This window comes from Salminus brasiliensis, chromosome 3 (genome assembly GCF_030463535.1).
Source record: "Salminus brasiliensis chromosome 3, fSalBra1.hap2, whole genome shotgun sequence".
In the NCBI taxonomy this organism is placed as follows: domain Eukaryota; kingdom Metazoa; phylum Chordata; class Actinopteri; order Characiformes; family Bryconidae; genus Salminus; species Salminus brasiliensis.
The window spans coordinates 39,904,529-39,916,530 of record NC_132880.1 but is presented as its reverse complement, the minus strand read 5'-3'; the positions used below and the strand labels follow the sequence as shown (position 1 = coordinate 39,916,530).

At 42.0% G+C, this 12,002-nt stretch overlaps 1 protein-coding gene across 3 annotated transcripts in view; it reads right to left on the bottom strand.

The window, feature by feature from the left end:
• Nucleotides 1-12,002, bottom strand: part of LOC140552124 (cytoplasmic dynein 1 intermediate chain 1) — an 86,231-nt gene that overhangs the window by 15,083 nt on the left and 59,146 nt on the right. For all 3 annotated transcript variants that reach the window (XM_072676123.1, XM_072676121.1, XM_072676122.1), the window contains 4 exons: nt 10,292-10,438; nt 7,491-7,604; nt 6,974-7,107; nt 4,977-5,121 (listed from right to left, as the gene is read on the bottom strand). In XM_072676123.1, coding sequence (XP_072532224.1) covers nt 4,977-5,121; nt 6,974-7,107; nt 7,491-7,604; nt 10,292-10,438 — 540 coding nt within the window. The remainder of the gene's footprint in view (nt 1-4,976; nt 5,122-6,973; nt 7,108-7,490; nt 7,605-10,291; nt 10,439-12,002) is intronic.

The window sequence follows — 12,002 nt, the reverse complement described above, 5'->3', positions numbered from 1 at the left end:
GGTTTTCCAGTCAGTGAACAGAATAGGGGAGGCTGGTGAGGAGCGCTGCCATTTTCCCTCTTTTCTTTATAAGGCACTAATTAAGGGCAATAATGCCAATTAAAAAAGAACTCAATTTACATTAGTTTGGTTACGTAACAGAAAGGAGCACAGCCTACAAAGCCAATTATTTAAGGCTAACGCTTTGGGGCAATGGAAGAACCTGCCAGAAACCGACCCAATTTACACATTCAGCTAAACGCTGCCCGGCCATCAGTCTGGCTCCAAATGAAATTTTCATGTACTTGAAGCCACTCTATTTGCACATCGGAGTGTGAAATGTAACGTCTCTAATGTGAGAGTGTGTGGACAGATGTAGTGGGTACAGGCAACCTTCACTAAGAACCTTAGATAAACAAACGCTGGCCAGCCGAGGCAAGGTGTGCCCAGAGCGGCACACAAGAACAGCAGACAGCCAGCATTCCTGTGGCTCTCCTCAAAGGAAAAGGGAACCCCCCATCCCACCACATCCCTGACCGTGTCTCTTGAAGAAAAAAAAAAAAACATCCATGCATCCAGAACATTACTGGAATGTTTTTATGTGTCAAAGTGCACATGGTACAGTATAGTGCAAGTTAAAGGCTTTATATTTTTCATTATTTAGGCCACCTACAGTCATTAAAACAAAAACAGTCATAATTATTCATCATTTCTTTACATGATCATTTTTAAACCATTCTTTATTACTCTGAATTAAACAGGCTGTGTTTAAAATTGATATATGCTATATGGACCAAAATATTGGGACACTTACTCATTGCACCTACAGGAACTAGTTATTTCAGTTATACATTCCATTCCAAATCCATAGGCATTAATATAGAGTTAGTCCCCCTATGGAACTCTGCAGTTGTTGAGTCAGCAGAGTGTGGCCACTTTTACACACTATGAGCCTCAGTATTTGCCGACCCTGCTCTTTAACTTTTTTGCTGTGGTTCCTAAATCGCTTCCACTTTTCAATAATACCACTCACAGTGGATGGTGGACGATCTAGTAGGGAAGAAATTTTACCGACTTGTTGCAGCAGTGGCTCCTATTACTGTTCCACTATGGAATTCAACTCCTCGACTGCATGACTGGGTGCTCGATTTTACACAGCTTTGGTAATTAAACTGAATCAAACACCTGAATTCAATAATTAAGAGGTGTCCCACCACTTTTGTCCATATAGTGTATGCAAACGGACTCAGTTCTGAGTTCTAGGCTTCCTGACAGCCAGAACGACACAGCGTTCAATTATCTTCCCCACAACGTCCACTCCAATAACTGCTACAGACTGTCTGCAGTAACAGTACTCCCTATCACGGCAACATTAAAACTTTTGTACTCTATATGGGTGGTCATATGTAAATTTGGGTTTTGGGTTGTGGCATCATGGTCCATGACCATGATCAAGTCAAAATGGGCTGTTTTTGTAGCCTTCTTTCCATACATGACTTGTATGGCCTGACAAATAGTAAATCTGTAAACTTTAATATTGTTTGCATGCATAGTACATAAAACTCATTTACTTTGAATGGGTACACAAGTCTGCACCTAGGACCAAATCTGGGCTTGCTTGGGGGAGGGTCTCATTATCACTGGTTTGCTTTCGAACAGTATCACACTGGATTGACTGCAAAGGTTTCATTATCTTCCTTGGATACGAGCACTCAAATGTCCCAGAACAGCGTTTTTCTGCAGTCATGGCATTTTAATGTGCTGAAACAGCTGCAAACAATGAGCCCTTCTCATTGGAGGAGATTTTTAGTCATGCAAGTGAAAATAATAACCAATCATGCAATCCCACATGTGGCACCGGGAGCAGATAGACTCTACACTTGCAACATACTGCACCAGTGTTCATTAGAAGCAAACCCTAGACCCCAGATTATAGTAGGACCTGAGATCGGTGCTATGGACCGCTCCCGAGTTTTAGAAACAGTGTTTACACTTGACCAAACTTACCAAACCCGCGTAGCAAGCGGACCTGGGTCTATTATAAAAACTCCCTTTGTACCGAATATACAAGTCTGCATCCAGTACCAATGGGCTTGTTTGGGGAAGGGGCTCATTATCACTGGTTCGCTTTCACACAGAAGAATTCCATTCAAACTGTGGATCAATTGTGCAATTTCAAACATCACTTTTCTATATTAAGTTTTGCAAAACAGCAGGGCCTAGGCTCATCTATTTATTGATTTTCATTATTTTCTTGGATTTAAACACAGCGCTTTCTGGAGTCATGGCATTTCACAGTGCAGGAACATTTGCAAATCAGGAGCTCATAGGAAAATGTTTTTAGTCATACAGACAGCAAGTCGAAGCAGTCATGTGACAAAGTGGACTAATCACACAACCCCACATGCGGCACCAGGAGGTGAGAGCTTCCACACCTGCAGCTGACCGCAACAGAGTTCACTAGAAGCAAACCCCAGACCACCAATTTCACAACCAGAGATCAGTGCTCTGGACCACTCCTGGGCTCAAAAACGGTTACAGTGGCAGGATTGTGAAATCTGATTTTAATAATGTTACTTACTATTTTTAAACATTTTTCCAGCTCTACAGCTGTCATTGTTAATGCATCTGATCTGCAGACAGACAGCTCAGCCCATCTGATCCAGTACCAGTATGATTCGACATTTGGACTAAGGTCCATTTTCAACTGACCTCAATACAAACTGTTATCCCATTTTTCCATCTTGGTCACACCATTTAATCACAACATGCTCACTTTTCTTATAGTCATCTCTCCCATTCCTCATGTCTTTTTCCTCTCTCTCTTTCTCTCTCTCTCTCTCTCTCTCTCTCTCTCTCTCTCTCAGTCTCTTGTGTATTGTGTGGTTTGAACTTCATTCAAGCGGTTCCGTCCTCCTTCCTTCCTCTGTTGGTGGATGGAGCTCAAGGCCGCAGGCTGGAGTCCAGCGGGCCCGGATCTTCGGACACGTAATCATCACCCTGCCTCCACCATACCGCCAGCAGCCACACCGACTCTACAGCAGACCCACACACTGCTCTCTGCCTGTCCCAGGCATACTCAGTATCCTTACATGCTATAATAACTCTCTGACAATATGCTAACATGGGGAACATGAAATGGGAGGAGACAGAGAACAGCATGACCATAGAGACTATGCCTATATAAAGCTACACACTTACAAAAGGGGTTCTTCACTGGTTCTGGTGGCAATGGTTATATTCTCATACAGACTGCTCCCTTTTGACAGCTCAGATTTTTAGGTATAATCTGTTTGATGGGGGACCTGTTGTATACAGTCCTAATACGGTGAGATTTCGTCATTGGCTTAACTGCTTCCACATAACTAAGAGCTCAACTAGGAGCCTTAATGTCTGCAGCTATGTGTTCCAACTCTATGCAATCCCCCCTGAATTCATTACTGAGTCCTCCTCTGTAACAAAGGAGAGACCGTATTAGTGTAATGAGGTGTTGCACATTCTTAAAAATAAAGGTGCCAAGGTGCCAATGTCTTTGAGCGAAGCCACAGGGGGCAGTGGTGGCTTAGCGGTTAGAGCGCCGGGATATCGATAACAGGGTTGTGGGTTCAATTCCCGGGCTTGGCAAGCTGCCACTGTTGGGCCCTTGAGCAAGGCCCTTTACCCTCTCTGCTCCCCAGGCGCTGGAGTTGGCTGCCCACCACTCTGGGGGTGTGTGTGTGTACTCACTGGCCCTAACACGTGTGTGTGTTCACTACCAGATGGGTTAAATGCGGAGGACACATTTCGCTGTACAGTGCCAAATACTACCTTTACATAAGAACACATTTTGGTTCCTTAAAAACATACTATACATGTGTTTGTAAATGAGACGAATGTAAGCTTTCTAAAGTTTCTCCAAGAACATTCTTAAAAATGAAAGGGTTCTTCAAAGGGTTCTTGGGTTGATGCTCTAGAAGAACCACTTTTGGTTCCATAAAGAACCATTTTGTAAAGGAGCTGCAAGTATGGAGAACCTTTTAATTGGTAAAGAATGTTGTACATCAACTTTTTTATATCTTTAAATGGGTCTTCACAAATACAATATATGGACAAAAGTAATGGGACACCTGCTCATATTTTTTTTTATCTGAAAGCAATGGTATTAAAAAATGTATCCTGCTTTTGTTGGAGTAACTACAGTCTACTAAATTACAAGCTTTCTACTAGATTTTCAAGCATTGCTGTGAGAATGTGATTGCATTCGGTGATACAACAATACAAGAGCATTAGTGACATCAGGATGTTGGATGATCACTACCACCAACTGGTTAATGGCCAATGGCATCGCTCAAAAAAACTTTGTAGGACCTTTATTGTTAAGAGTGTAATGTTAATGTTCTTAGATGACCTTTTATGTTGGTATGGGACTTTTACATAAAGCTTTAAACCTTCAAAAAAAACTTCCTTTGGCACAATTTTTAAGAGCAAAACATGCATATAGAAAGAGAGAGAGATGCCTAAATGGAATATGAACTAAATAATTTGTGCATCATTGTTGCACAACACTGCTTGAACATGGAGTAAATGGAATGAAAAACTTTACCCCCCGAGCCAGAACGCATAATTCTGTTTTTATGAAACAGTAAGCACAAACATCTTTAGTGAAGAGATGGCAGTGAAGCTTCTTAAACATCCTCTGATGTTTTCTGTGCTTTGTGGTACACAGCACAATTAGGCACGTCAAATAGGCATGTCATGCAAAATGTTGTTTTGACTGGATTCATGAATTAATTCCAAAATATTTCACACTGATGACAGCCTGAAACATTCTGTTGTGAAACGTCTCACCAGAGCTATTTGTACCCACATGTTATTTAGAGACATTTATAGACTAGGCTACAATGGCCATAACCTTTCTTACTCACTGACCCTCTGAATGATTCAGAGGTAAGGGTGTCTGTGAGAATGTCTGTGTGGCCTGACTGTAGTTTCAGTGAAGGATCCTGGATTTCTCTTACCTTTGTGCTCCAAAGTTTGACAGTCCAGTCAAAGGACGAGGTGACAAACAGATGAGAGAAGTCCACGGGGCCCACGGCACTGTGACAGCTGATACCAGTCACAGGCCCCTGGTGGCCCTCAAACATCTCACAGATACCAGCTTTACTGCAGGACAAATCAACACTATGATCAGTACATGGTCAAATATGATGCTCGAGTGTAAATATGAATATAAGGTATGTGCTTAGTAGCCATGCTGTCAGGTATATCCTCTCTGTACTTGTACCTAGTGACCTTCAATAGCTTTTACAGGCAATTGTAACTTGTAAATATACAAAGAACACATTTGTAAGTTTTGGATTGAACTGTTCAGTGAGAAGTTATGATTTGTATATTATGCACAATTGCACCACACTTCTTGTGGCCTCTTTTATGAGTAATATATTCGGACTTGGAGGTTTCCCAGACTGGCTGCCTGTGAGGACTGCCACAGCAACTCTGCTGTTGACTGACTCTACATTGAGGCTTGCAGGGCGTCTTTGCATCACGGCTCTGAGGTTTCTCAGGCTACCCCAATTCTTAAGGACACATAATTCATATCTGGGCCAGTCAAATTACATTACGCTACAGGCTAGTAAACTACACTATATGTCTAAATGTTTGTTGACACCCATTGCTGATACAGATGTGCAAATGCACACACACACAGAAGTACTGCCAGGGAGTAGGTCTTTCTGGATTCCAGGTGTGGGCTAGAGGGGTATTAAGTCCCTTAGCACTGAGTTGTGGAGAAGTGGAATGGTGGTTCTGGTGCTCAATCTAATACTTTTGGGAGGAGTAGGGGAGTTGGGGATGAGGTGGGGTGGTGATTAACCTAAAACGTCCTGATCTTTAAATTGCTCTTGTATCTAAATACAATCAAATCTTCACAGCAATGCTATAACATGTAAAAGAAAGTCTTTCCTGGACAGTTGAGAGAGTAGTTACTCCAAAAAAGAGGATTATTACTACCCTTGATTTCAGAAGAAACTATGAATAAGCAGGTGTCCCAATGCTTTTGTCCATATTGTTGCTATCATCCTTAAGTTTGAGAAAGATGCTATATAAATCACAATATTATTATTTACCAATTATTATATGTCTACATAAATCAAACCCAGATGTGTGCATGCCATTCACCAATGTTTATCCCCTCTATCCCTTCTTTTTTTAGTGGATAACCACAAAAAATGACTTGATATGCCAACAAGACAATGCAAAGTCTCAAACCATTCATCAAGTGATGGAGCTGAGCAGTGACTAACGTGAGGTGATGTCACTGACAACACAATCATCAGAATTAAATGGCATTTAGGCACTTGTGAGAGCAAGTGGTGGGAAATGTGTGGAGAGGAAAATCCAGCCACTTTAGAAAGTTTGTGGACAGCAGTGAAGAAAGTGTGGGAAGCAATTAATTTAGATCTTTTTAAGATAACGTTAGGAGAATGTGTGTGTGGCAGGTTTATCAAGGCCTGAGGAGGACTTAAAAAATACTGAGACGCTCTTAGTTATCTGTTTGTTTGTTCAATTTTTCATTCATCCCTATCAAATAAATAATCCCCTTGAATTGCTCATACACACACAACTCAGACAGTCGGAAAGCCATGTCTTTGAGGCGTCACTGACTAAGCAGTCTTGCATACAAAAGGGAGGTGGACACAATGGAAAAAGCTCACTCAGTTTATACTTTAACTCTATTTGTAACTTTCTGTATAAACACTATTTCCAAATGCATTATGAAGCTCCAACAAACACCTACCCTCCTGTCCAAACCAGGTCACTAGAGGCCAGACAAAGCTGATACGACCTACACAGGGTACAAGGGTACTCTGATGCAATCAGTCAGCTGACTACTGAGCACAACAATGGTCCCAAAATATTTGTGCTACAATCTACAGTGGTCTGTAAGAGCTATGGCGGCTCACAGGGTACAAAAATGCAGAGTGGATAAAGTGGCCACTGAGTATGCTCTACTAACCTGCCATGTCTAGATGCAGTGTACACGGTTCCCTCCTCACTGCCTACCACATAGTTATTTACGTCTCCTGCTGGGAAGGCCATCCCAGTCACGGCTACTGGTTTAGACTTGTTATATACCAGCTCCATGCTCTCCTGCAACACACAAACAGACTTCAGAACATTATCCATAACGCTGATACAGCGTGTCTGTACACCATCAGCAATGCTAATGCTGAAAATCATACACTGCTTTGAAAACGTTCAATTAGTGTACATTATGATTTTGGAATAAGGAAATTAGCAGCTATTAAGACAACGATTTCAAACTGATATTTATTTATCTATTCACGTTGGCCCTGACTTGTGAAAGTTAAACAGTACTCAACAATCTTGCTCTTCCAAACACTGCACAAAATACTGAATATATGGCAGAATTAGACAAGAGTCACCACAACTCTCACTGATCCTAACAAAGCCACCAAAGAGTTTGTATGGTTTGTAAACAGAGTGAAAAGTGGCCCTGGATCACTCTTGACCTGTGGTTGAGACAGCATGTCCAAGCTCCAGGAGCACATCCTGCCATCCGTGGACACCGTGATCAGGTTGTTGGCATTCTGGGTTCCCACCACATTTACACAGTACACTGGATGCTGCAACATGGGAGAGAAGAATGCGAGGTGTTAAATCATACCCAATATGCAAAGTGCACATGAGCCCATTTCACCATTTGCACGCAAACCTCATAGCGTCACGTACACCAACTCTGATTAATCAATATTTTAAAAATAATCATTTTGCTCATGTGTTTTGGTTGAGGGTGGCACAGTGGGGTCACAGGTAAGTGCTGGGGTTGTGGGTCTGGTCTCTATCTGTGAGGAGCTTAGTGTGTTGTCTGTGTGAGTGTCTTCACACACGGTAGGTGAATTAGCTATGCTAAATTGCCCCTAGGTGTAATGCATGGTACTCTGCAATGGACTGGCGTCCTGTCCAGAAGGTATTCTGGCCTTGCACCCAATGATTAGGCTCTGGACCATTAATACACAATTCAATATTGAGCTTTTTAAGTTATTGTTATATTTCAGAGCATACTGATATTGTTTGTTCCGTTCATCCTCTCATCAGCTTTTTTCTTGATCAGGGTCCGGAGCCTGCCTGGAATTATTGGCGCAAGGCCACAAATAACCCCAGGAATCATCAGCCCCACCACCTATCGCAGTGTTATTGTTTGTTTGCGAAATATTTTATTTATTTTTAATTTGATTATTTGCTTATTTATTAGGACCTCTGGATCTGATTCTGAGAGTTTCTGTCCCATATCAGGCACTAAACACTGTTTATGCATTAGCTATTTTGATTCTGATTGGCTGTTACTAAGGTGTTGTGTAAACACCACTGTTATTTTTTTTAATCTTACTCACATAAACTGCCATATCACTGTTACCAGGCCTTTTATCTTTATGGGTCTTCCTTCAATACAGGCTACTAAACAAACATCCTAAAATACTTCTGAATATCCACGCTCAGTTCCTCTGCTATTACACACTGAATACCAGCACCGCACTCCATGGTAAGATAACGACTGTACGCAGCAGTCGCTTACTTAAACTTAGCACTGGCATCTGCCGCTGTGCAAATACAGTCGATTGTGTGAAGCCATTATGTCATTATCGCCGTCAAATTGATTTTTGTTTTTGGCTCACAATGAGCTCTTTGAGAGGGGCCGGCAGCTCGGTGAGCTGGGGGTCGGGACATGGGCTTTCATTATTGAGGGCACGGGAGTTTAAATCTTCAGCATGTATGGCATTCAGGGGCCGTGTGTGTGGTTATGTAGCACAATAGGGCCTATGCACCTCTTCTGCCTCCACCTCTGGCCTGTGCTCTCTTTATTGCATGACATGGAGTTAGATGGGGCTCATTGACTCTGACTGTGCTGAGCGAGCTACAGGTTGAAGTCTCCATTTCATGCTAATCAAAGGTCATGGCGTTGCAAAGCTAGAATCTTTAATCAACAGTGTGGCAAAAAATCTATTTTAGACAATTTTCCCCTTAGCCCAAATGCAGCTGATCAGCCAGTTTGTTGTTTGGTGTCTGAAGTTTGCTAAAGCTACACAATGTGGACAAAAGTATTGGGACACCTGCTCCTGCAGTTTTTTCAGGGTACTTAAAAAGAGTTTATCCTGCTTTTGTTGGAGTAATTGTCTCTACTGTCCGGCGAAGGCTTTCTACTAGATTCTGGAGCATTGCTGTGAGGATGGGATTGCATTCAGCGACAGTGTCAGTGAGGCATTGGATGGTGCTCACTCAGGAGAACACAGTTCCATTGCTCCATAGTTCATGGCTGAGGGCTTTATAAGCTGCATTTGCACAGCTGTGTCAGTAATGGGTGCAACCTGAAGTACCTGAATGCATTCATCAGAAAGGGTATCCACAAACATTTTGACATTCAGTGTGACACTGAATCAGTTGTGATATAGTAGAATGCTACTTGGTACTGGGAAACTCATCAATGGTGCAGTCAGGCATCTGTTTTGACTGGCTGTTTCTGTATGCTTTCATCTGCGTGTAAGTTTCAAAAAGTGCAGTTCAATCTGACTGGCCAGTCTCATATAATGATTAATAACCATACCACTGGACTGCACTGGATTTGTCTCCAGCCCTGTTATTTCAGGTACAAATTGATAGATCCTATGAATGGTGACCTTAGCAATTAATGTTAATGTCAACTACAATGGTATTTTTTTAACGTGACATGCTTGTTTGGCCTACTAGTATGACAGATCACCTAGCCTTCGATAAGGTTTGTTCACATTAGCTCTGTGAAGTTTCAGCAGTTCAGCAGGCTATTAATATCCACCTATTAAAATCTATAAATTACTCTTTAAAAGCCAAAAGATCATGCTCTCAATATAAGAGTAAACCATTTTAACCTTTTAACCTTATATAAACAGCAGGTCTGCTAATGCAAGCATTTCCAAAAGTGGGATGTAAATAATTTAACTGTAAATTAATAATTAAGCATAGATGTAAAGTACAAAAATGGCTTTTTAAGCGATGTCACAAAAGAATCATGTTTGGTCCCAAAAAGAACCATGTTTGTAAGAGAGTTGCATGAGTGTGAAGAACCATTCAAAGATCCTTCAAATTATATACAGACTCTTTATAAACGAAACATTTTTTAACACTCACACATCTCTTACAAAAATGACTCTTTAGGGAACCAAAAGTGGTTCTTCTATGGCATAACTAAAAGAACCTTTTGTGGCACCTTTATTTTTAAGAGCATATGGATAACGGACTCTGTTGTAGGTATTTTGTAGGTTATGTGTACATGGCTTACAGTGTGGGCAGCTGCAGAGAGCGGTGTCCTCTGGACTGGGGTCCTCCGGTGGCTGCGGTTGTCCCAGAGCACAATCTGCCCCGAGTAAGTGCCACCCACCAGCAGGTTAGGATGAAACCGGGCAAAGCCCACAGACACCACGGGAGACTTGGGAGGAGAAAAAAGGACAAGATAATTAGTTTGAGAGAGTGGCTGAAAGAAAGCGAGCGAGAGAGGCATGATGCTGATGAGTACACTGTAAAGATCCTGCACAGGGGTGGGTTTTGGGGCAAAGAACGCAACAATGCCGGGGATTGTGGGCCCAGCAGTTTTATATTACAGCACCATAAGCAGCGGGCAGTGGAGCGAGAAGCGTGGCTTTTGTTGTGACAGGCTTGGCCTTGAACTTCCCCTCTGTCTTCACTTTTATTGAGTTTTCCGTTCCCCATGAATGCCCGTCAAATGAAATGTGAGCTTATGCTTTCATATTTTCACACAAAGTTCCCTCAACAAGGAGCAACCAGGCTAACATACACATTTTGATAGATCTCTGCTCAGTGTTTCTTCTCAATTAGCTCCGCAGGCCAATTATCACGAGGGTCCGGGACTCCTCTGTCTTGCCGTGCCTTCCCTTCCCATTTGTTTTACCATTTTAGTGAGACCAGCGTTGGGACAGAAGTGCGAGAGGCTTGTTTTCTTTAGCACTCTCCAGTCGTCTGCTGAGACAGAGCGCGAGAGAGACTGTCTCTGTGTTTCACCACACCAGCTGCGGCCCGCCAAGTCATGCACCCAGAGTTCATTTTAAAGTGACTGGAAAACAAACCAGAGCAAAAGAAAACATGCTTCTCTTTTCTTTCGTTCTTTTTCCCCTCTTTAAAAAAATACAGCTTCCAAAGAGAGCTCGGGAGCAGCCTCACATGTGAGGTGGTTTTTTAAAAAGGATTTAAAATAAACCAGGCTGGAAGAGTAAAAATAAATCTGGTTTAAAGCAATCTGGTTTAAAGTTTAAGCACATTAAGACAAGAAGTGTTTGATGGTCAGATTATTTGGAAACTGAGGAAACTGAGGATTTGACTGACCGCGACAAAAAAATATAAACTGGGAGAGATGCTGGGCAACACTCTGAAATATACAGTTGTGAAAAAATGAGGACACCCAATGAAAATGAAACTAGTAATTAGTAATGTTGGAGTCTTTTTAATGCATCTTGTGGTCTGCTCTTTAACTTCAGGATGGCCTGACCTGGCCAAGTTGGCTATAGTGATGATAATCATATCATTATGTAATGCCTCAGCTCACAATCAAATGGATCGTTCCAGCTCTAAGATGTGATTGACTGAGCCATGTGTATCGCTGGGCTGTATAAAGGTGATACTGTATACCCCTGTGTATAAAACGTATGGCGGTATTTTCAAATGAGCATAGTATTCCAAAATGTGAACGTGTCAGATGTGTAAACTTCTGCTCTGTGTGTATCTAGCACATGGCCAAAATAGCTCATTCATTCATGCGTAGGAGCAGTGTGAGAGGTTACCAATTGGTCATAACATGCTCTGAAATCAGGAAGGGAAAAAACAGGCCCACCGTAGTTTTGAGTTCAAATGAAAAAGAGAGCAAGCAAACCAAGATGTAAAATGTGCCTCAAAACAGTCGAAAACACCCCCCAAGACCATTCACTCGACTCTCAGAAATGGTCTTTATCCTCTAAACGTGTGTGATTTGAGCCTCAGTT